This window comes from Lutjanus erythropterus, chromosome 20 (genome assembly GCF_056507025.1).
Source record: "Lutjanus erythropterus isolate fLutEry1 chromosome 20, fLutEry1.hap2, whole genome shotgun sequence".
NCBI classification, from domain to species: Eukaryota; Metazoa; Chordata; class Actinopteri; order Lutjaniformes; family Lutjanidae; genus Lutjanus; species Lutjanus erythropterus.
In genome coordinates this window covers 14,278,002-14,302,166 of record NC_139336.1, presented here as the reverse complement: position 1 = coordinate 14,302,166, position 24,165 = coordinate 14,278,002, and the positions used below count along the sequence as shown (strand labels likewise).

General features: G+C 38.9%; 1 protein-coding gene across 1 annotated transcript in view; it reads right to left on the bottom strand.

Annotated features, from left to right (window-relative positions):
* The window catches only part of LOC146308244 (matrix metalloproteinase-17-like), a 96,269-nt gene that overhangs the window by 42,792 nt on the left and 29,312 nt on the right, over window positions 1-24,165 (bottom strand). Inside the window, exons 2-3 of the mRNA XM_084745745.1 lie at window positions 15,433-15,565; window positions 15,123-15,258 (exon numbers count right to left, since the gene is read on the bottom strand). Of these exons, the coding sequence (XP_084601871.1) occupies window positions 15,123-15,258; window positions 15,433-15,565 (269 nt within the window). The remainder of the gene's footprint in view (window positions 1-15,122; window positions 15,259-15,432; window positions 15,566-24,165) is intronic.

The following is a 24,165-nucleotide window of genomic DNA, read 5'->3' as shown; positions in this document are numbered from 1 at the left end:
ACAGAGCTTCAACTTAATGTAAACTCACTAGCTAATGGCACATTTACACATCATTCTCTGTGGGTTTATTGTGACAGATGAAGTTGGATGTTGTGGTGGTTGTGTCAGTGATTTCTGACCCTACACACTGCTGTTCTTTTCTTACTACTGTCATCAACAACATGATTGTTCAATCCCAACTGCATTATTTTTGGATAGGACACCCCCAAGAAAGCTGCCAAGTGCGATGGGCTCTGCTGGTCCGCCACATCCTAGTAGGTTGGCAGGTTTATGCACAGTGTACTAGAAATCATCCAATCATGTTTCAAAAACAAAACATCACTTCTCAATATCACTATCTGGAAAAGTGTAAATACTTAATTAAAAAAAGTCAAGCAGGTCTCACGTAAACAAATTTGCGACTCAAGTCTGACTTGAATAAAGCCATATGATTTGAGTCCTTTACCTCTGTCACACATTATTGGCCTGATTTACTAAGATACCAAATAAAGACTGCTAAATTGTGTGTGCATTCTAACATATTGCTCATTTGGTTGATGAAGATATAAGGTGAAGAACAAAAGAAAAAATATAATTAAACTTCTTCAACTTCTTCAAAAAATAAACAAATATATAACATAATAATAAGAAGAAAAAAGGGAACTCAGAAAAAATAATAAAGGTCAGTGTTCATTTTGTTTAGGCTACAGTGGCGGTGAATGTTTGGCTGCAAAAAGGCTGCAATAAATTTGTTTAATCGTAGTGTTTTTCTGCGTAGGTTTCTTCCTCGCCACAATAACAGCTGCCAGCTGTGCGCTCAGCTGGGCCGATTAGCACCTTCCTTTTAAACATATTAAATACGAACGCAGGCTTTTCAGGCTTGGTAAATTGCAGTGCATGTGCTAAATTAACCTATTTGCATTTTCTCCTCCCAGTATTTTACACACTAGGGTAGAAAACTCCGCATATTGCATATTTATTAAGCCAAATGTACTAAATGGACAGTGCGTGCTGTCTTACACATTTGAAAGACGCAATTCTCAATGTGCACCCTTAATAGATCAGTTTGCACATTTGTTTGCAGGTGATATTGAGTTTACACACATTTTTACACACACAAACCTTTAGTAAATCAGGTCCTAACTATATGATTTTATTTCTAAACAGTCCAACTTGGTCCAAATCTTATGGTTCACAGACTGGGGGGCAGATCCAGTGCAGGAGGGCATAATGACAGGGACATAAAACAACAAGCACAGCTGAATGAATCTGGTTCATTAAGGAACAATGACAAAAAAAAAAGAGTGCTGTGATACCAGCGAGGCTATTAAGATTCAGTGAACTGAAGGCATGATGGAAGAGGTTTGAGAACCAGTCATCTAATGAGTCTTAAACTTATAATCCTTAAGAGTTTCATTAAATCGAGGGATTCCCGGGAAACAAAGCATCTATTGAATGTTACACGGAGTAAATGAACAAGAAGAATATCCCAGCAAGGTAACCAACTACTTTTACTGCTTGTTGTGTCGAAAAGTACTCACACTGTGCAGCTTGAAATCAGATTGCAGTTGCTTATGGTATGATGGGAAAAGGCCAATTACTGACTGACTTCTTAATCAAAACACACCGTTGTTTGGCTGCACTGTTAAGTGAAACATCAGTTTTCCCCTGATGTATTTCTGACAAAGTAACTGCTCAAAGAGTGTTTATTATGGTATTAAACCACACTTGTGTTGTCAAATCAGGGACTGAAATCTTATTATTAGAACTTTAAACTCAAAATGCCACTATAATAGTTGCAACACTTTACGGGACATACGAATCCCACTCCACGACAAAAATATCACAAAAAAACCCTCATTACGTTTGATAAGTTTAGACAAGCTGCACCAGCTATGGGACCGTCAAGCTCAGACTGTGCCAATCATAGTAAACATTTTGGTCACAAAAAGGTTCGTAAACTGAAGTTCTGTCACTTCAAACAGTCCGTGTTCGTAAAAAGCCCTCTGTCAACCCCATTTCTTCTTTTGTTGAATCTGGCAACTTGAAAGCCAAGTTTGTGTCAAACAAATCATTTGTTTGACAGTTGTTTCAATTCACACTTGAATTCTTCACGATTAAGGACTTCTTGCTGAGGACTTGTGACTCATCGCTTTGAATGAAGCGTCTCACCCACACTTTCTTTTTTACCAGCCAGATCTCTGGTCATGGTGTGGGTACAGCAGTTCATAATGATGGTTTCAAAGGTTCATTTATGCTTCTTTCATCTTTCTCCCCGCTCTGGATTTAAGACCATTAGCATTGTTGGAAAAAAAAATCCATTCAATATAAATGCAATATAAGCTGCAGACTCATTCAATATAACCTTCATTTTCAAGGGATACTGGGTTGCTCATCACATATGACATAATCTTCATACTTGTGGGTTTTAACATCTATATCTGTTGGCTGTTTCAAGCATTTCCCTGTATGATTTGCACTTATTTAATTTGTTAATGACTCTACAGGAAATAGAAGGACAGAAGGATTGTTAGTCCAGTGCTCTGATCACTGAGACTGGTTCAGTGAACCTGTGCTCACCCTGCGAGCTTATCACAGGGCTTTGAACGTAAACGCTTACCCTCAACAAACAACTCACACACTTCTAAGCTGCGATTCAGGTAAGCAAGGTGAGGCAGTGTGTTTGTCATTGTAATGTGTGTCAGAGAGAAACAGAGTGCAGAGTGCAGTCTGCATGGGAGATTCAACTTTTTATACCTGGTGACACCTACTTTTTTTATTCCTGGACCCAGTGTACTTGTCCAGTCTGCTGGGAAACAAATACAGAGAATAACAAGGATGGCAGAGGCAGAGGTGTAGTGCTATTTAAGTGGAGGAGTGCAACGATGATGCGTGCACCTTTCATTCGAAGATTATGTAACCACTCTTCCTATCATGACACACTTGTCAACTATAACTGACTCACAATCCAATGTTTGACTGACTTCATGATTACTTTCATTATGTTGAGAATATTACACAGCAGTCAGTCAAACATCTAGCTAAGTAGTATTAGGTGATACTGCGGACATCGCAGTCTAAAGCAGAGGTTCCCAAACATCCATACATTGTTATTGCGACTAACAACTATACAAGAAGTTATGAATGAATTTTTAACTTTCTATATTACTACTTTGTACTCACTCAGTTTCTAACACAGAGACAAATTCTATAGCCTGAAAAAAAAACAAAAAAACCTTCCATCAAGGGGAACCCCAGTTTTGTCGTTCATGCAGTTGCCAGATGGTGGGAATTATTAGTGTGAAACATCAAAGATTGATGGCTTATTTTTCTTCCCCCTCGCACTCCAGAACTGTGCCTCTGATTGGCTAGTGCTTATCGCCTCCATTGGTTATGTTAGTTATAGAGGCTATTTTGCAAGGATATGAATACAAGTATGCTTTGACATTTGGCTTGCACTTTGGTCCCCTTGGGCACAAAAAGTACAGGTCTAATTAGGTGTAATTAGCGTGGCATTAAGTAATACAGGCAAATGAACACAAGTAGTTTGTTATTTGAGTGATTTAATTTACCTATTTGTGCTGGGCAAATGACGCTGTATTCTCATGTACTAGGCTGGATCAGGGGTTCTCAAACTTTTTCAGCTTGAGACCCAACAGAGACCAAGAGTTTCTCCCAAGAACCCAAACAAGCCTGTGAGTCGGTGACTTTTTGTCCCTTTAATCTATAATATAGCTGAAAATATGACAGAAATGGGGGAAGAGAGATCGCTGCAGATGACTCAGAGCAACCTGGGCCAAAAAAGTAACTTTTTTGAACAGGAAAAATTATTCTGACTTGCCCTGATACTTAGAATGCTTCATTTATAGATGTCTGTCAATTTGTTTACTTTTCAGCTCTCATTACTGAGCATCATGTCACATAAAACACATCGACGCCTCTCCTCTGCTTTTTGAATGGCTTTGGTGATTTCTAAACTCTTCTTTGTATTTTAATTTCATTATCATGCATGTGATCAAGAGTGACCCACTAATAACGGGTCCATTTTAGGTCATGACCCTAAGTTTGGGAAACACCGGGCCTAGCCTTGAAAACGGAGCTAAGCAAGCTTTTCATTTTCATTTTAATGGGCTGGCTTTGCAAATGCATCACAAAGAAACCATCAGAAGAGCGAATGAGGAATGAAAGGATGTTTTGCCACCTTATCATGTTTACTAGTTAATGTAAGCTAGCTACACCCTGAAGAAAAAAATAATTTAGTTCAGTGTGCCTCTCAAATGATCCTGGCAGCTACCAACGATTTTTAAGGTGGAATCTTTCCTTGAATGTAACTCCAAATAATGTCATGAATCAATTAATACACCTTAAATGTAAATATGACAACTTTAACCACTCCATGTGTTTGACATACCCTTTAGTGATGATTGGCTCTTCAAGCACTTAAAAATTTTCGACCGGATGACGTGTTCGCGAATTGTGAATATTCTATTTTCTCACTCGGACAAAAAAGGTTCAGAGCGTTGTTCTGGTGCGCTCCAGCAGCGCTACAACTATGAATGTAGGTAAGAAGGAAATAATGAGGAAGGAGAAGGAAAGAGAGGTAAAAATAGTTAGAAAACAGAGACCTACTGCAATATAAGGGAGAGTGAGCAAAACACGGAGTAAAAAGCAGAATCACAGACACTCTTCTATTGCAGGAATATTCCTGACAAGTCCCCATGGCTTCATCTTTCACAGTTCTAACTTTAGTCAGAATCATGGAGTTTGTTCTCCATGAGAAAGACGAGTCCTTAAGTTTCAGCGTTTCTCCAGGCTACTACACTCAGATGGATCAGTGATCACACACATGCATTTCCATCTCTGACAGAGTATCTGATGTCTCCTTTTCCTTACCCACAAAAAATGCTCCTCATTACAAAAGCTTTTTAAAAATGGCTTCTCTTACAGGCTGGCACTGCAGCACAGGGGTGTGAGGAGAGAGGGAGAGATGCTGATGATACATGGGCGCAAGTGGGGAAGGGCAAAATTTGAGGTTTAAAAACATGAAACTGTGCGCAAATGTCCTTTCCTCCATGAGTTGTATAAATTTACATGAGAAAATAATCCATTATGATGAATTGGTTCTCATGTCTTCCATGATATATAGATGAATGTTCATTTCTGTTATCAGTGGCTCCACCCAATTGAAATTACATTTGGAGTCGCTGCGAGAGATCTGATGAAAGACAATGCATTTGCATCATTCACCAAAAATCGATTCTTGTATGAAAAGCCATATCCTTTACTGCCTTTTGTCTTTTTCATCAGAGTATTATAATTACACACTGTCAGCTATAAATAACATAGCATAAATAACTTTTCAGAAACATCCCAGAGGAGGACATGATATTTGATTTACAGTCCTGAGTGGCGTCTTCTTGTCAGGCTGCATGGAACCCCCACAAACTCTAGATGGATCGAGAAGCTTGTAAATAGCCTGAGCAAACTGTCGTTGATATGAAACTTACAACCCACACCTCTGCACAACAGTGGATTTAGTGTGAATACATCCAAAGCATGCCTCAGTCTGCTCTGCCTGTGTGTTTCTATGTGTGTAAAAATTTGTCTGCAGCTCTGACAGACAGAGAGCAGAGTCCTGACCTCAGAACCAATGCACTGTACTGGCTAGGGGCTACACACCATCCCCGTCCAGACTACAGCAAAATATGATTTAAAAAAAAGAAAATACAAGCAGGGTAGTAAAATGTTGCATATTATGCCTTCAGTATAGTATAATTAATGTAAGTGAGTAATATGTCCCATGTGTTCCCAATGAAAATTCAACCCTGTCAGGGAAACTATGATGCAGATAGGCAGCTAAAGCACTTTGCTACAGTTAGGGACACATGCCTTGGTGATGCCTGATTAAAAAACAAACATTATTTGCAGGTCTAGGATGGGGCCACGTCCATCCACCATCCCAATCTCCACATCCTTACTTTCTCCAGGGTACATTACCTCCCCTGTTCAATATTAGCGTTTCCACTGGATGTTAACTGTGAAGTATAGAATCGTCCGATACGGATGTAATTTCTAGGGATGCTGAGCTGGAAAATTACAATCTTGCATTATATATGTTCATGAAACCAGCACAATTACCACGACTGGAGAGGCCTTCCATACTGTACAGTGGAGAAATGTTGATCAGCATGTTTGCATTTACCATGAAGTCAGCTGTATCTTACTTTGCTTGCTGACATGTTCTCCAAGTTTTGCTGATACATACACAAGTGGTTTCTGCAAGACCAGTTCAAATATTATTTCAGGTAACAGACAAGGCAAAAAAAATATTTCAGGTTCACAGGATTATAATTTTCCTACACAGTCATGTCTAAGGTCACTAATTTTCACTGGGATGGGGGATGAGCAAGAAACAGGTCTGCAATTCATCTCGCGTTTCTGCTAAAGATTAGCAAAAAGTGATTTAACGGACTTTGAAATTAGTTGGACGGACAGAAGGCTGATTAAGGTGGACTTCATTTTCTCAACCTATTTAATTCCATGGCACGATTTCCACCTTAATTTGACAAATGAGTAAGAGCCAACTCGGCTTATGTATAGGTAAATGTACACGTGTCTGTGTGCATGTTACACGTGGATTTGCTTAAGCTGCGTGCACACACACACACACACAGACACAGACAGACAGACATACACATAATCTCCTCTCACATTTCACCTGTTTGACTTTTAATTTTCACATACTTCTTATAGAGCTTTCCATTCGCAGTGATGATTCAGATGAAAAGAGGCAGAGAGGGAACAGGAGAGGGATGGATGGAGGGAAAGCAGCAGATGAAGAAAACTCTAAGACTCTTTTGCTGTCGTCCGCCTTCAGCCTCTCGGCAGGCTCTTACCTCCTGTGGCTCTGCTGCTCCACAGAGACATGAGCTGACATCAAAAGTGATGCTAAAAAGTACACACACACACACATACACACACACACGCGCGCACGCACTCACAAATAATATTCACCTCCTGTGCTCCGCTACCCTCCGTAGACATAAGCTGATTACCCTGAAAATCGAAAGCTCATATGCAGCCAGTTATTCATGTGCTCATGATGCATTCATAGATGCACACATGTAGCAGAACAAACACTCTCAACAAACGTGAGAATGTTTCTCTAACAGAGATACAGACTCATGCTGTACAAAAACTCCTCATCCTCATACACGCACTCACACACATTTCCATCACTCTAGGGGACATTACATTGACTTACATTCATTTCCTGAAGACTTACCTGCACTGTATCCATAACAACTACTTACATACCCTTACCCTAACCTAAGTCTTTAACCTAAAATTTAATGATTTGCATTATGGGGACTTGTGTGATGTCCCCATGAAGGAGGCAGGTCCCCATGGTGTCGGTTGATAGATAGAAGACCCCATAACATTAGTGAAACAGGTCCACACACACACAGTTCTGTTTCCATCATTTCAGAGGACATTACATTGACTTTAATAAATTTCTTGGAGACTTCCCCTGACTTTCCCCTAACCACTTACACAGCCTTTACTCTTACCCTAAACTTAAACCTAACCTTACCCTTACCCTTACCAAGTTGTCACCCTAAAATTTAATGATTTATGTTATGGGGACTTGCTTTACATCCTCATAAGGAAGGCAGGTCCCCAACAGTTTGAGTGTGACGTCCACACACACACTGACTATATTATTCACACTGAAGATGAAAAACACTAAATTAAAAGGCTCTGCATGAGTCTTACCCTCTCTCCACAAATCTTTCTCTCCCCTTTTCAGCCTGAGTCTCCCTCGTCCCTCATTCTCTCTCTCTCCTGACTGCCACAGTCACCAATGCTGAGATGGTGACGTGAAATCTGGAGAAAATTATAATGGCTCCCTAATAAGATAATACTCAATAACAGTTATTTTAAGGTTCCACTAAGCAATTTCACAGGTTAGTGGACTCAAATGGCAGGAGGGAAATGAATGCTGAGGACTTCAATAGCCTGGAATTATTATGTATTACAACGTCAATAAGCTCTAATGTGTGGCAAAACACTTTTGTGATACAGACACAATGATAGATTTGTGACTGACCGATAATTGAGGCACCTCTTATATACATAAACAGTTTTCTATTACTCAGGACAAATAATTCAAATAGTGTCAAGCAGTGATATGATTACCTGAGTTTGTTCAACCTGCATATAAACAAGGATTTATGTTAGCGAATTTCATTATTTCACATACTATATAAAACTTGAGGCAATAAATAACAGTCCTGCTTCCTGAACTAACTGGACAATTAAATTGTGCCATGCTCACAGTAATCCTGTTTAAATCTGTCAGTGATAATATATAGAAGGTTTATATGATTTCTGTCATAGTATTTTATAGTAGGTGCACTTTTGGCTGAGATTTGGTTTATACATTCCCCCCTCTGGATGCATTTAACATTGTTGCTGTGAGCATGTTAGCACACTGATGTTAGCATTTAGCTCAAAGCACTGCTACGCTTGAGTCCAAGCATTGCCAAGCTGTTAGCATGGCTGTAGACTCTTAGATGATCTTTTTTAGGGACAGTAACTAGTTTCTGTAAAAGGTTTCAAAATCTCCCCAGGAAGGTCAGAATACCACATTATATCGAAATTACTTTGCAAATAGTGGAGGAATTGGAAAAAGTTAATTACCTCAACAAGACACATCCAAATATTTCACAGGTGCCAAAGGAACGAGAGAATTAAAAACCATTTGTCATGCGGCTGCTCTGGTATGCCTGACCATTACTGCTAGCAGCTTTAAGTTATTATTCTTATAGTCTCAGAGCTCCTTCTCAGACAATAACATACTGATGCCTTTGGATACAGCTGTGGCATTTCTTTACAATCACTAACCACCATGAGCTATGGCTATAATTAGTACTTTGATGGACCCCTGCTGCTGAGTTATGACTATGGCCACACTTAATACTCTCATTAGTGACCGGCTTCAACTTTGAATGTGGCTGTTCTGATTTTAAATAACCCTCGCTAGGTTTGGAGACCTTGACTATGGCTACCCCATTCAGATCTCACACAACAATAACTTTGAGATTTAGCATACATAATACCATAATAACAACCTAAAGAGCATGGTGCCACTGCACACTTTTCATGGTCATTAAGTGTGTGTTTATGTCCTACATTGCTCATTCTTACACTATGTTCAAGCTAACTAAAAGTTAGAGACAGGTAAGAGTTGGTGATGGTGCAATCCTGCATTTAGTCAGTAAAACCCACCTCCTGTATGACATGCAAAAAGAAAAAGATGCAATCTTCCCTTTCATGTTTGCTTCGTCTTTTCTTTTCTTTCTTTCCTCTTCATTATTCTCATCCACCTCCCCATCTTTTCTTTCTTCCACTCAGCTCGCTACACCTATCTGTTTGAGTTATCAGCCGGGCTGCTAATGACTGCCAGGCTGTCTGCTGTGATAATGGGCTAACAATATGAGATAATGAGCTAACAGTGGGCTGTTACACAACTTGGGCTTGAGTGCAGTGTGCTGTGCTGTATGGGCGTGAATGTAAGAGAAAGAGAAAAAGAGGTAAGCAGGAGTTAAGTTGGGGATTAAGGGCTCAGCCCAAGCACAAAGGCTCCCAGACATCATCACAAAAATAATTTACTCATATTTCTCTTGCAAAAAAACACATTACTTGAATCCGTCCCTAAAATGAATAGCTACTCAGCCTAGCCCTCTATCTTTTTTCCCCCTCTCTATGAAATAACTGACACTCACCACCTACTCTGCACATTTTCAGAACATAATGATGTGATTGATGTGTGTGAACAAGCAAAGGAGAGTGAAGCACCATTCAAACAGACAGCCATTGTCAATCTTGCAGAGGTGAACTAAATTAGGAATAAAAGGGTGTGTCTTTATTTTATACTGTAAATTGATATGATATTCTAATTAAACAATCTCTTTATAATCCTGCAGACCTTTGCCATATCAGTGAGTCCCATAACAAGTCACATTTTAAACACTGCAGGTACTAAAGGTTTCTGAGTCAGTTCAGACCTGGTATTAACATGTGACCTTGGTGATGCAGGCACAAGTAGTTTCCACCTGGCATTACCACGGGTCTCCAGATGCATCTCAAGTGACCATGTTTGATTGGCTCCATGCAAATAAACACTTTGACTATTTTGTCAGTTGAATGTCCAGTACTGTCCATTTGGATATTCAATATTAAGATTCATCTATTCGTTCTATATCAGCCCACAGTGAGCCTTATATTCTATCTACACTGTCAGCAGCCTGACAGAGATGCTCCATGGTGCGCTGGCGTTTTATAACTGAACTATGAGCAAAGTACACTTTTACTTTCTGACTGCATGAAAATCTGATGTTTTCACATGACAGATGACGAAGAAACACATTTGTGACAGAGTCAGAGAAAGTAAAAGTGTGTCCTAGCACACTACAAAGCATCTTTCTTGTCTGCTCTTCTCAGCAAGTTAATGAACAAGGAACAAGGAAAGAAACAACCTAATGTATAGCATTTAATGCAGAATTGAAAAGAAGGCACAATGATCAAGAAAGATTCACTCGCCACTGTGAGCAACATATATTAGATGTGCTGTCAGCAGCCCAGCTGAGATGCTCCTTGGTGGGCTGGGATTTCATAACTAAATAATGAGCAGGACACACCCTTTTACTTTTTCTGGCTGTGTTGAAATGTGATGTTTTCACATCTCAGCTGACAGAGTTAATGACAGAGTCAGAGAAACTAAAATATGTATCCCATGAAACATCTGTCCTGCCTACTCTTCATGGCAACACAATATTTTTTAAAGGGAAAGAACAACCTTACGTATTGAATTTAATACTGTAGCAGTTTTACTTTATTCTCTGTATGCAAATAAACACCTTTGTGAAATGCATTGTTGTTTTTAATAAGTGGCTCAACAGCAGACACATTGGCACAATCGTTTTTCCAAAAGAAAGAAATAACTTAATATAGCTTATAACATTTGTCAAATTCACAAGGAAGCAAAAATAATTAAGAATTTGTCATAGATAGCATTTAACAAAGTTATAAATCTCCTTGTTCAACAAAATATAATTTGTATTACAATAAACCAAATCAGGTACTTAGAGGATGTCACTTGAGTGGGCTGGCTGTTAGTGTGTCCCAGGACACTTTGCATACACACTGTGGCACAGACCGTCTCTGAATGTGGTCTGATTGATTAGCTCTCAAATGCATCCTGGATGTGTTCACACTTGTGCATAGAGCTGTCCACTTGTAAGTAGATCACCCAAGATGCATGTTAATACCAGGTCTGCATAGGACCTCTGTTTCTGTTAACGCCCCAAAAAACTCCTAGTCGTATCTGAGCATTTCAATTTTTTGCAGCAACTCTGAATGATTTGACCTCGAGTTAACACCTGGATATTCACTGAGGGAGTTTGTGCTCATTGCACAGTGATGATTTTATGGAGCAGTGAAGGACTTTGCATGCTGACACCTGCATATATTTGCACTTTGCTACTTCCTACAGAGCGATACATTCAGTTTTGATTTGGAACATGGTGATGCGAGCACAATTATTTCAACGTTTTTTTGTTAAGGTTAACAAAAAATCTGCTTTGCCGCACGACTCTTCTTTGTGAAATGAACCGAATTTGATCCAGTTGGTTGTTGCGTGTGCACAGATTCAGTAGCTCCATACAGTGCTGTGCAACAACTCTAACGATAACCTGATTATGTTAACATGATACTTGCGTTATTATGACTCTAATTAACATCAACTTTGTTCCCCATTCAATGATCACACTCTCAACTGTTGTGAAACTCCAACACCATAAATCCTAATATACTAATTTGGAATCTGGGAGCCGTAGTGCTGCATGAAAAGTACTGTCAAAACCAATCATACATAAAGGAAATCTTTTGTATTTTTTGCCAGCTTCCAGCTATTGTGAAATGGCCTTAGTGTCAAAAGTATGAGATGCACAGTGAGGCCTCTCAACGCTTTCCTCTGGCAAACTCTCAGCCCTTGAGGACTGAAACAACTTTAGTTTTAACTTGATTAACATATTGAACAAAGTTATTTTTACATGTCTTTTCCTTATTTGATCCTAACTTAATTTTATTCTCCTCGGGAGGGTGAAAAGAAGCAAAGAATACATCAGTTCTGACTTGAAAGAAAATGAATCAATAAATAGTTTTGTTTACATACACCGTCTTCCTTGCTGTAGAATAATTAAGATTGATATATTGATGCAATATGTATGTTGCAGTGATATATATAGTTAGACTTTTCTGTCTGATGTGGTGGATCAGAATACTAACATTTAATATGCCTGTCAGATTGCATCTGACTCATTAGCTGTTTTGTGCATTATCTCCATTCTGTCAGCCCTGTTATTCGCCCATATAATCTAATGAAGCAGAGATACCATGAAATATTAGATGATAAAAATAATTTTTCTAAACCAAGCAGTGAGAGAATCGCTATGCAAATGCTACAACATCCAGAGAATTACAGACGAGGCTGATATCAATGCTTTGTTATGGTGCTTTACTGAAAATCTGCAACATATGGAAATCTCTCTGGATCTGAAACCAGCACATAATCCACAACTGTTCCAGCGCACTGTTCTACAAATCTGAGTGCTGTGAATACAAAGGTGCTTCACTGGACTGAAGACAAACCTGTCTTATTTCAGAAAGGAGTTAGCTGACAGGAGTGCGCTGGATGATTGGCAGCAGTACAAAGAAGAAAAAAAAGTTAAAAACCACCAGGAAGGAGGCACTGCGTACACGCCTTTGTGTATGTGCATGTGTGTGTGTTACCTCTTTTCAAATTATGCATGTATTCATATTCTGTACACACACACCCACACACACAGTGGCCCACACACCAGCTCATAGCAGCTCATTGTTGAATCAGCCCTGGTAGCTTGTGTGGAACAGTTCAGATCAACCACAGATTTCACTGCCTCTTCCTGTGTTCTTTAACATTATCCTATAGTTTCTCAGGAGGTCACAGATGACTATGGGAAAACTAGAGAACAACTGTTAACATTTAATTTAAAGATGTGTGCATAAGACTGTCATAACAGTGTCCTGAGACATGTCATGACAGACTGCATCCAGACGATGACAGAATTTGTTTTAAAAGTCTTAATAAATAACATTATCATTTAAACATTTTTTTCAGGAGCTGATAATGAAAGTAACTAATTAGCAAATGTCTTGCTTCCTCCTCTAATCTCTGATGGGCACTTATGTCATCAACATCTAGCTGAGTCTGGCTGGACCTAACACAGCCTCCGAAGTGGAGTGTGGACAGTTCAACAACAGGGAATACAGTACTAAGGTACAGATAACAGCAGACAGCCATTAGTCTACCTTAGCAACAAGTAAACTAGCTAACCACAATCTGTCCATCAGCTCTCTATAAACTAATTTACCTTGGTACTGTATTCTGTAAAACTGGCCTTATAACATTTAATAATGTCTTTATGACAAGTCCAAATGTTACAGATTTAGTTGAAGTCCAGAAAATTATTCATGACATTGTTACAAAAGCATTTGACAGTGTAGTAAAACTTAATGACATATTTATGACCAAGATGTACCACTTTCCTTGAGGTCAAGGAAAATATTCATGACACACTTATAATCTTCTTATGACAGCCAGTGTCAAAACCAATCACATATGGTGGTATATTAATATAATATTAAGACATAACGCTAACATTTTCCTTGAGTTTTGATTATGTCAAATTGTCATAACAAAGACATCTCGAACAATGTCAGCTTTTAAAATGACGTAATTGATTGAATGAGAACAGTCATTCGCATCCATAAAGACGCCCTCACGCTCATTACAGGTGTCATGACATGCTTATGACAGTAAACAAAGTGTTAGCCTTTAAATGAACCATTAAATGAATATTCCACCCAAAACCTAGTTTTTTATCATACTCACCACCTGCAGGCTTTAAAGGTAGTTCTAAAAGTTTCTATCATGCTTCTTGTAAAGGACAGCGGCTTTCATCATCTTGGCTTCATAGCAGTTGGAATTGATTCCAACAGTGAGTCAGAGTCATGGCACAAAACATCCATAGTAACCTCTCAAAGCACTCCAGCAGCATTATCCACTTTTCTGCTATTGATCTTCATGTTCAGTACATTGCAAACAATCCTCTCTCTTTCAAAAGATTATTTACAGTAATACACTACTTCTGGCAAAGCTTCTGAGAAATGCGGAGGCGATGATGTGACAAGGTGGTAGTGTATTTGGCAACACTGCGTAGAGGTGTAGAGGTTTGAATGCTCCGAACAAAGGCTGAACAACAGAGAACTGGAGTGATGCTTCAGCAGGAGTCCTTTGAGATATTTCTGTGGTTTTCAACAATACAATAGTCTTTGTGTACCTTCTTGTAATATAGAGGGAAATTTCAGAGGTAGTAATTTTGAGTCGCTTAAAATAATGTTTTATTTTAAAAAATTAATGAGCAGTCTGTGTCTTTAAACATCCTCTGCGAGGACAGATATGTTTGTTGTTTATTAAAGGTCTCTCTAATCAGCTTACCACTTTCACAAAATGCCCTTCCTTTGAGTCAGAATTGATCCAGCAAGCAAAAGATTTCCAGCTTGAAGAAGAGTTCTCTGATCTAATCTATCAGATGATACACAGACTTACTGCACTAGTGTAATGTACTGGGCTGAAACTGTATTGAGCTGCATTTAGCATACATTACACTCAATACACCAAACAAACTCAACTGGATGATTCTGCTTTACCCAAAATTTGTTACAGTGTGCTCAGCTTTAAGAGTGATATAGGATTATACTGAATATTTATTTAAGTTTAAAACATTTAAAATCTGAAACTTAGTAGAACTTTAAGTGAGAAAAAAATTGACTGTGGAGTACCCAAACAATATTCTTGGTATTTAAAGGCCTGAGAGATGCTCTTTGTCTCTTGTTCCATGCTGCTTGTCACTGTTAGAAGAATTAGGATATGCATTTTGTTCTGCCAACTGGCTAATACCAGTAAACGGCCAATAAACATATGTTCTCAACCCTAGGTATGGGGAACTCTGTAGACCTTACATTTGATTGTTTCCTACCTCCAGGATAGATGCCTCTTATTCCATTTGTTCTGGGGAGTCAGGCCTCGTTTCCTGCGGCCCATAGTCACCTCTGCTTCAGAAACATCTGGCAAAGAACATCTGGGTGTTTTCATAAGACCCAGTGTGGCTTGGTCTAAAGAGGAAAGGAAAGCGTATGGTTGTGTCAGAGAGAAGTTTATTCAACTCTCTGGATAAACCTGAGGCTATGCTTGGTAGTTTGCATTATATTATCCATGTTTCCATTTATTTTGCCTCAATCCAGCCAAAATACCAACTCTCCCACATGAAAACAAACACAGCCACATACCAAAGACTCCGGTCTCCTTCAGTCCCCCAAACTTCTGCATGGCTTTGATGGCCTTGGTAAGGGCCTCCTTGGTCTGAAGCTGACCAGTCACTGGGTCGGGGGGAGGGAGGTAGCCAAACTTACTCAGCCAGTCCTGAAAGGGAAACAGTTTACAGAGTTTAAGAGTCATCCCAGGCATTTCAAGGACTCAGAGTATCCCAAAGCTGCTGAGAAGGTCTGGCACCTGTTCATGTTTACAGTCTGTGAACACTGCGAGTCTACACACATATATTCAGGCTCTGTGAGAGGTCCAGCAATCCTGAGTTTGTATGTTAAAAACTGCTCTTTTTGTCTCATTGTTATGCTAGAGTTGCACATAGTAAAATGAGTATACACTGTATAATTTTAGAAATGCAATTGTGTGATTTCAATTCCCACTGTGCAAGTAAAGCCAAAGCTCGCAATTTATGTGCTCACACAGTCCAATTGTTAAGCCACTACCTGAGTGCGGCACTTTTAAATTGTCTCACAGCCTTAGGAAAGAAGCTGATCTGGTGGTACAGCAGTGGATACTTCTGTATCTCTTGTCAGATGGCAACAGAGGGAACAGGCGGGTATTGTCTTTTAGTATCCTCCTGCTTCCTCCTTCTTTAAGCACTGCTTCTTTTCATTTTTCAACAGTGTTTTTGTTCATATGAGTTGGCTAATAATTTCCTGTATCATTTCCACTGACACGCAGTAAGATCATTGAATAGTTCAAGTTATTGGAGAGGCCCCGAAACACTTATGCCTAATTAATTTAAGCATTCTGATGCCATCTGATGTGGATTTTTAGAAAGAGTGAAAAAAAAAACCTTTCTTGAACATGAGCATATGAAGCTTTTTATGGGGCCCTTTGTAGCTCGGGGTCTAGGGCAACTGCAACCATTTGAATACTCCAAGATAGGTAGAAATGCTAGCAGTAATGCTAACAAGGCAGAAAGTCATGTGCCAAAACTTTTTACAGAGAATAAGAGGTAAGCTAGTGACATTTTACTGTCAATATTTTCCATTCACATGACAGATTGCATCACCATGGCGAGAAAAAGGCACTGACCTCGGAGGTTTGTCTCTCTTCTCTGATTCAACTATGCCCAGCAAAGGGGCATTTGACTTTGTATCAGCAGGGCACAGATTGATCATCTGATCTTGATTCCAATTTTGCAAATGTCATATAAATATTACTGTATGTAGTAGATGATGATAATATAGATCTCTTCCATTCATTTGACATGAATTCAATACAGAATGTGGCTGAGTAGGTTCAAAAAAGAAACATGGTTCAGCAAAAACAGAAGTGTATATATAAAGGGTAACACTGCGGCTCCATTTCCACTTGAGACCAATGCAGTTGCTGCCAATCAAAGCCACCCAGCTGACTGCATTGGTTGGCTTTGGTGCATGTAAGATCTGACTGATGGATGCTTCTGAGCTGTAACTTGAGGGATGCTCTTTTCCTATTTCTCTCTTCCTCTCAAGCCTTTTCTCCCCTGAGATCTTTCTTTGTTTCTTCCCTTCATTTCTCTCAGCTCCACCAAAGCCTCCTCAACCTCTCTCCTCCTCATGATTTGACAGCCAATAAGAGATAGCTGATTTTAAATAGAATTTGATCAGCACTCATCAGAGGTGAGTGACACGGATCAATAGCAAGGCATCCCTTCTGTATTGACAAGATTGGCAAGATGCCATTAACTCAATGAGTAAGTCTGCTGGCTGATATTTGCCTCCTCATCCTTAGCTTTGCCATCTCTGCAGAGGGCTTGTGGAAGGTTTACAGAGAAATTGAATTGACCCTCAGCAACATCAGGCAGGATGAGCAACAACATAATTTCCTGAAACAGTTTCAAACTGTAATGCCAGAGGTAAGCAGAAGAGGTCAAAGAATTTAAAAGAAAGCAGGAAAGTTAAATTGACTCTATGAATCAACAAAGAATAAGTGATGACACTACAGTTTTCAGAAAGTTTGCCAATTAGGTACAGTTCCTATCAGTAGGAACATTGTACTTACCAACATCACTAAAAAGAAGCTGCACAGGGCAAGAAACATGAGCATACAGACAGTTGTATAGGTTTTAAACCGGGGGTTTCGTGCGTACAGCCTGCAGGCCAGAATCAGAAGGATCCAATTTGGCTCACTTGGATGACTTTCCAAAGTGAAAAAAAATTGCAGAGCAGTCATTAACTCCAAGCATAATAATCTGTATCAAACTTCTATCTTATTGGTGGAACCCTATTAATAAGGCACTGCTAAATCCTTTGATTTGTGAATGCTTGTTGGGCAGGGGATAACTTAACCTTCTTCCTCATTAGCTTCCACTTTAGTCGATATTGTGATGGCAGTATTATTACACAGGCGTGTAAATCCATGCAGAATTTCTTTATTTATTTATTTATTTATTTATTTGTCAGGGATGGTACATGAACACATTGTTACATTTCATAGAAAATTGCCACTGATGCAGTGTACATAGGATTTCTAGCTATAGCTACTTTGCATTTCTTGTCCCTGGTTAGGCTTTTATGCAGTGCAAGGAATTTAGACTGACTGAATTGAGAATAACTAAGAAATTGCACATATTTTTTCTTTTCATCATCTGTTTTGCAAATGAATGGTTCATTGATCGTGAACTTGTTCAGAACATACATCTGTACACTAAAAAGGGAGAAAATTGTGAAAGTGTTGTATGCCAGGAGGGGATCATGCAGTCACTTGCATATGTGCGTGTGTGTGTGAGTGCGAACTTGGCATTTGTCCACAGCTAATCTCGAATATTACTGGACCAATCAGCCTAATTTTTTTGTGCACATTAATGGCTGTATGCCGAAGGACCTCTGTGATTCAGAATTCTTGAAAAGCCTTGAAAACCTTTTTTATGGTGCCATGCCAACCGTGGATATTTTGGGCACTCTTAATTTTGGGTTAACTAAAAAATAAAGTGGTTTATCTAAATGGATGGCTTGATTACAGCTTGTCTGACAGTTGGCACAATCCCAGATCTCACCGAGTTTGAAATGAGACCCATGTTAGAATAAACCAGCTAATATCTTTAAATCAAATAGAAACAAACAGCCAAACTGACAAATTGACAAAGTGTACTGTGTGCAATGTGTTAACGTGCATGCATCCATACAGTCAAGAGGAAAATTTAAGCTCTTCTTCTCTGTAAGCAAGATGTGCGAGTGATGGATTACATCTGTGCTGTCTACAAAACCGCAACCCTCCTGTTTTCTCATACACTTCTCATAAACTCTCTACATCAAACTTTTTTGTGGAGCCAGCAACTAATTTAAACCCTGACACCGTAGCTCACGGGGCGAAAAAAGCTGTAAAACCTGCCAACGAGTTCAGTAACATGCTGAACACTGCTGAATTATACACCGGGATGTCACTGTGTTTAGGTGAGATTGGATGTACTTTTAAAAAGGCTGCACAGAAGTCATCTGAGTTCAAATGGAGAAACAACAAAAAAAAAAAAATCAAAGACTACTGACTGAGGAGAACAATAAGATTAACCACACTTATAGTCAAACGGAGCAGCATTTCGCTCTCACAGACAATGACAGTGAGAGTTGTAAGAGCAAAGAAGGAAGAAACAGAAAAGTTAAAATCATTTACATGCATCTCAAACTTAATAAACCAAAAAATAATGGTGCTTTTCTCCCGGGGTCTTCACCCTTGAAATGAAGATAAGAGAAATAAGAGAAATAAATGAATACAGAGTGGGAGAAAAACACAAAATCTGGCCTGTACAACAAATTTATCCTCTCCAAATGTCTGACTAGCAATAAGAGGACACAGATGACTGTTCTTTCATTGCTCATTAAGATACACACTTAAACACACACACACACATGCACACACACACACACACAGTGAATGCACAAAACCGATGTCCAACACTCATGTATTACTGTGCTGCATCCCTAATGAGAAGCGGTTTTTGAAAGCCTTTGATGCTACAGCGGTTAGCCGTTTGCCTCAACAATTGCAGCAGTGTTTTGATTGCTGTGTTGTGTTCTGCATAAAATCAGAATGTGGACTCCTTCACGTTCTTGTGCCAGAGTTGTAAAGCAGAACTAAAGAAAATCTTGAATGGCACAGTGTAAAGTTCAAGCACCGCTTCAAGCGACAAAACAACTAATTATTTATTCAGGAGGCTGAGGTAGTGTGAGAGAAAGATGGAGGAGTGCAGACAAATAAAAGTTCCCTGTGAAAAATATAATCACAACTTTAAGGTCATCTGAACAAAACCTACCAGACAGAAAAAAACACTACCTTCACATTTTATGTTGTCTTTGTCTCGAGTCAGACTTATTTAATGTCCAGCTTCTAGGTTGGTTGTTATGCATCACTGGGCTTTAGATAGCTGCAGCAAAATAACAAGGAAATAAGTTAAGAAAAGAAACTTTATTTTTGACAGAGATTTACGCAGAGCAAACTCAAACCGCATCTTTAAGTTTGCACATCATATCCACGTGTATTAAGTAATAATGCAGCAACTTATGACACTATCAGCAACAATATCACTGCTTTAATCACCTTCTGCAAGCAAAATGTATCTCATTTCAGTGCTGGGATTCATGTAAGATCATCAACCTCAGACAAGAAACACTGTGAAAAATACTATGACACATAGAAAGGCATCAAGCATCTATTTCTCAAGATAAGTCATATAGAAAGCATAGTAATATAGGATTAATTAAAGAAACCCATGAAATGAAAAAGAACTGAATTGCAATCTAGATCAGTGAGAACAACAATAAATGTAAGGACGGGCTGATCTGATAGTCAGTATTGGTATCAGCCCAATATGGGGGGCATTGAGCTTGATGTTTTTTAGATGTCCAGGTTAAGTTAAATGCATCCATACATTGGGTGCCCCTGTAGTTCAGTCAGCCTCGGAGACCTCACCCCATGTGCTGAGGCTGCTAGTCCTCTGCAGCAGCCGCTGATTCGACTCCTGCTGCGGCCCATTTGCTGCGTGTCATCCTCTCTCTCTACCCTCTTTCCTGTCGTGTCTTCAGATATCACTATAAACAGTAAAGGCAAAACATGCCCCCCAAATAATCTTTAAAGGTTCTCCATACAAACGTGTTATTAACTGCTTTGTTGTTAGAGAGGGAGAAATATATGGTATTGGACTGGAATTGTTATCATCTTGTTATACTCAGGTTTGCAGTATTGTAATTGGACATGAAAAAGAAGTATCAAGCCATAATGAGCACAAGTCACAACTTTACAATATATCCTCTCCCTATTTGGTATTACAGAATAGTCAGTTATAGTATTTCTTTATTGTCAAATCAAAATCTACTATTTGTGCAATCCATCCTTAAATTTATTACAATAAAGCAGAGAGGCACTCTCCAGTGAATGCCTGCACTTCAGATGACAGAGAAATGTGACTGTGGGTTTGCCTGTGAGATGATGTAAGGCAGTTCTTCTAGATTTGTAATTTAACTGACAAGACTTAATGGAAACAACCACATTAACGTTCTCCTCTGTCTCTCTGTTTTGCAGTGAAGTCAGCTCCGGCTCAGCTGCAGCCCAGCAGCTCCGAAGCTGGAATGCAATGACTTCAGCAGGGCAAATGTTTGCTGACGCGGGGGCGTGACCTCATGTCCCAACTCAGGCCCAGAGGGTCTTTACCACTTAGCCTTCTTGCTGCTTGAATGACCTGAGCAGTCCCGGCGCATTATCATTCAGGTTTGATTGGTGTGTTTAAGCCTTCCCAAATGAAAAAAGTGAAATGCAGTTTGTCGCTATAGAATTAAAACGGTTTTGAAAAAGTTACGTCATTCAGCACAGTGTTACTCTATTGGTGTGTTTTAATGTAGTCATATTTTCATAACTTTAAAAATGTTAACTCGACTTTTCCCTACAACAGCTACTCTTGGCAGCTAAACATAACTGCAGATACTTCTTATACCTGAAGGCAACTCAACCTTATGGTTAAAGGAATAGTTCGACATTTAGTTTAGGGTTTAACATCTAGAAAAGACTGTGGTAAAAAAAGACTGTACTAATTCCAAACAAAAAGCTTGGAAATTTTGGAAAATATGACTTGTACTCTTGTCATAAATTTGATGATTTTAGACTTGACAAAATCAAAAAGGTTTTGCAACTCGACTTTTACTTGTACCAGTGGCTTGCGGCTTCACTTGGACCTGCGTCTTTTGACTTGAGAATACTTGACATGTGCCCTAAGCCCAACTATTATTTAAAGTGTGCCACAAATGTATTAGTTTGATGTTCACACTATTCAAGTCAAGTCAGACAGAATAGTAAGTTGAGGCTCTGTTGATAAAATGGCATTAAAACTGACGAGGAGCACATTATGACTTGTTTAGGCTTCTTAACTCAGAGTTTAGGACTTGGGTCTTGTCAGTCTTGATTTGGGACTTGACTCAGGATTTAACTTGGGATCTGAGTGCAAACACATACTTCTGATTTTCAAAACAATGGCTTAGTGCCACCTCTGATTAGGGCAAAAGGTAATAAAATCTTCCTGAACCTAACATCTTGTATCTTGTTCATTTAATCTGTACAAAAACTGAAAAATTACCCTTTTACAGGTGATTATGTGCTGGACCATTTCGTGGACAGCACCAGCAAGTTCCTGGAGCCTCTACTGGTTGCCAGGCAACTGGTCTGGAAATGTCAAAGTTTCCTTCAACTTATTTTTACTGAGTTTACTTTTTGTGGATGACAGTATTTTCTCTGGCACAACATGTTGTAGCAAGTGACTCAGTTGACGATCAAATCTCATCAAACTAACAACCACGTCATCCTGATGAAGCAGTTTAGCTGAGTTGATACTTAATAATTCTTCCAAACTTGAACTTCGATGGCTGCTTATTTAGTCATTAATATTCCATGTCGAAGAGAAATACTTGACATTTGAAACCATGTTTTGAGGGCCTTTAAGTCTCCGGCGTAGCGCCACAATTTTTTTCCCCAGTTTACTCCTTCATCAGCTCTCAGTCATGTTTGCGTAAAATCGTCATTAGTGGAGCAGAATCCCTCCAGTGCTCTGCAAAATGACAGACCCATGTTTTCCTTCTCCTTTTAGCTGTATCATTGAATACCAGCAGCTGTGCAGCATTTAATCAATCTGAGCAACACTGCATCACTGTCAATAAGCTGACATTTATCATTCGCTGTAAACTACGTGGGAGACAGGGCTGCACTGATGCACTTCACTGTGGTGCAATTAGACAGCCTTCTAAACCAAACTCGTCTGTTAATGTACTGTCTCAGCATGTATCCCCGGCAGACTCAGCTCTCTGTCTCAACGTAGCCTTTCTAACAAATGTGTTGACTTCAATGCATGCTCTTTTGTTACTTTTTCCATCTTCTGCATACCTTGAGTCCTTCAGTTGGGTGGTGTGATGATATATACCATGAGACAACAGAAATCTGTCAGCTGTCAGAGATGTTTATTTATACCGTGGTAGTTATCCCTGTGGTATATAGCAATGTTGGAAATCAACAAGCAGGGGCCCATAGCTCTAAATCTGCAAAACAAGATCTTTTTCTCTCCTGTTAAAGTAGACATGTTTCACTAAATCAAATGCAAAACCTGTGACCCACATATGAGCATACAGGAGCCCTGTAGGGCACACCAATTTATCTGTGATTTGCAAGCAACATTTGTTTTGTGAAATGTGACACTGCCACCATTTGTGATCAATGTTTGCAAGTCACTCTTGTCAAATATGCCCCAGGTCTTTTTGAATTGGATTTACAGGAGTTTTGCATTAATCTGATGGAGTACTTTGATCTCAGGTATTTACTTTTCTGGCTTAGCCAAAAACCAATTGGTTATTTTTTATCTACAAACAGTTTCTCAATTGAATTTCCAGGAAATGTACTGTATCATGATATCACGGGTCTCAAACTTCAATTACCCCGGTGTCACTTTAACACTTAGCTAAGGAATCTTAATGTCACTGCCACTAAGATGAACAATCCTTTTAGACACTTTTAAAGGTGCTCAGTGGAGTTTTCCTATAAACAAACAAAGTTTCTGGTTACATTCTTTCTGCTTCTTTGTCTCTTACTACTACTGTAGATATGTGGATAGAGTGAAACCATTGGCAGGACTGTGTATGACAGCTTGTGTGTGTCTGCATATGTGTTGTCATCAAAGACAATATATTAAATAGTAGGGATGTAACGATACATTCAACTCACGATTTGATACGATTTCCAATACTGGCTTTACGGTACGATTTTCTCACAATTTTCTCCGGATTTTTTTTAACAGAATGACCTTGCAGACAAATTATAACTGAAAAACTGAAAATTCCAGTAATTATTTCTCAGACAAAAAACACAACCTGTCTGAGGTAGGGTGTAGCTGCAAAACACAAACTATGCAAAGAAAGTATATGTTAAAAAAAAATAATATATATATATATACACACACACATATTATATATATATATATATATATATATATATATATATATATGTATATATATATATATATATATATATATATATATATATATATATATATATATATATATACACATATATGAACTACAACATATATTTCTCTTATTTTTAACAAATTAAAGGAAACACCTTTTATTTTTCTTAAGAGTGCAACTGAAATTATATTTTATCTTAAATAACAAAAAATAATCCTTTAAACAGCTTCTTTGCTCAGGCGGTGTTGACTTGAGTTTCTCACTATGTTGCCAGGT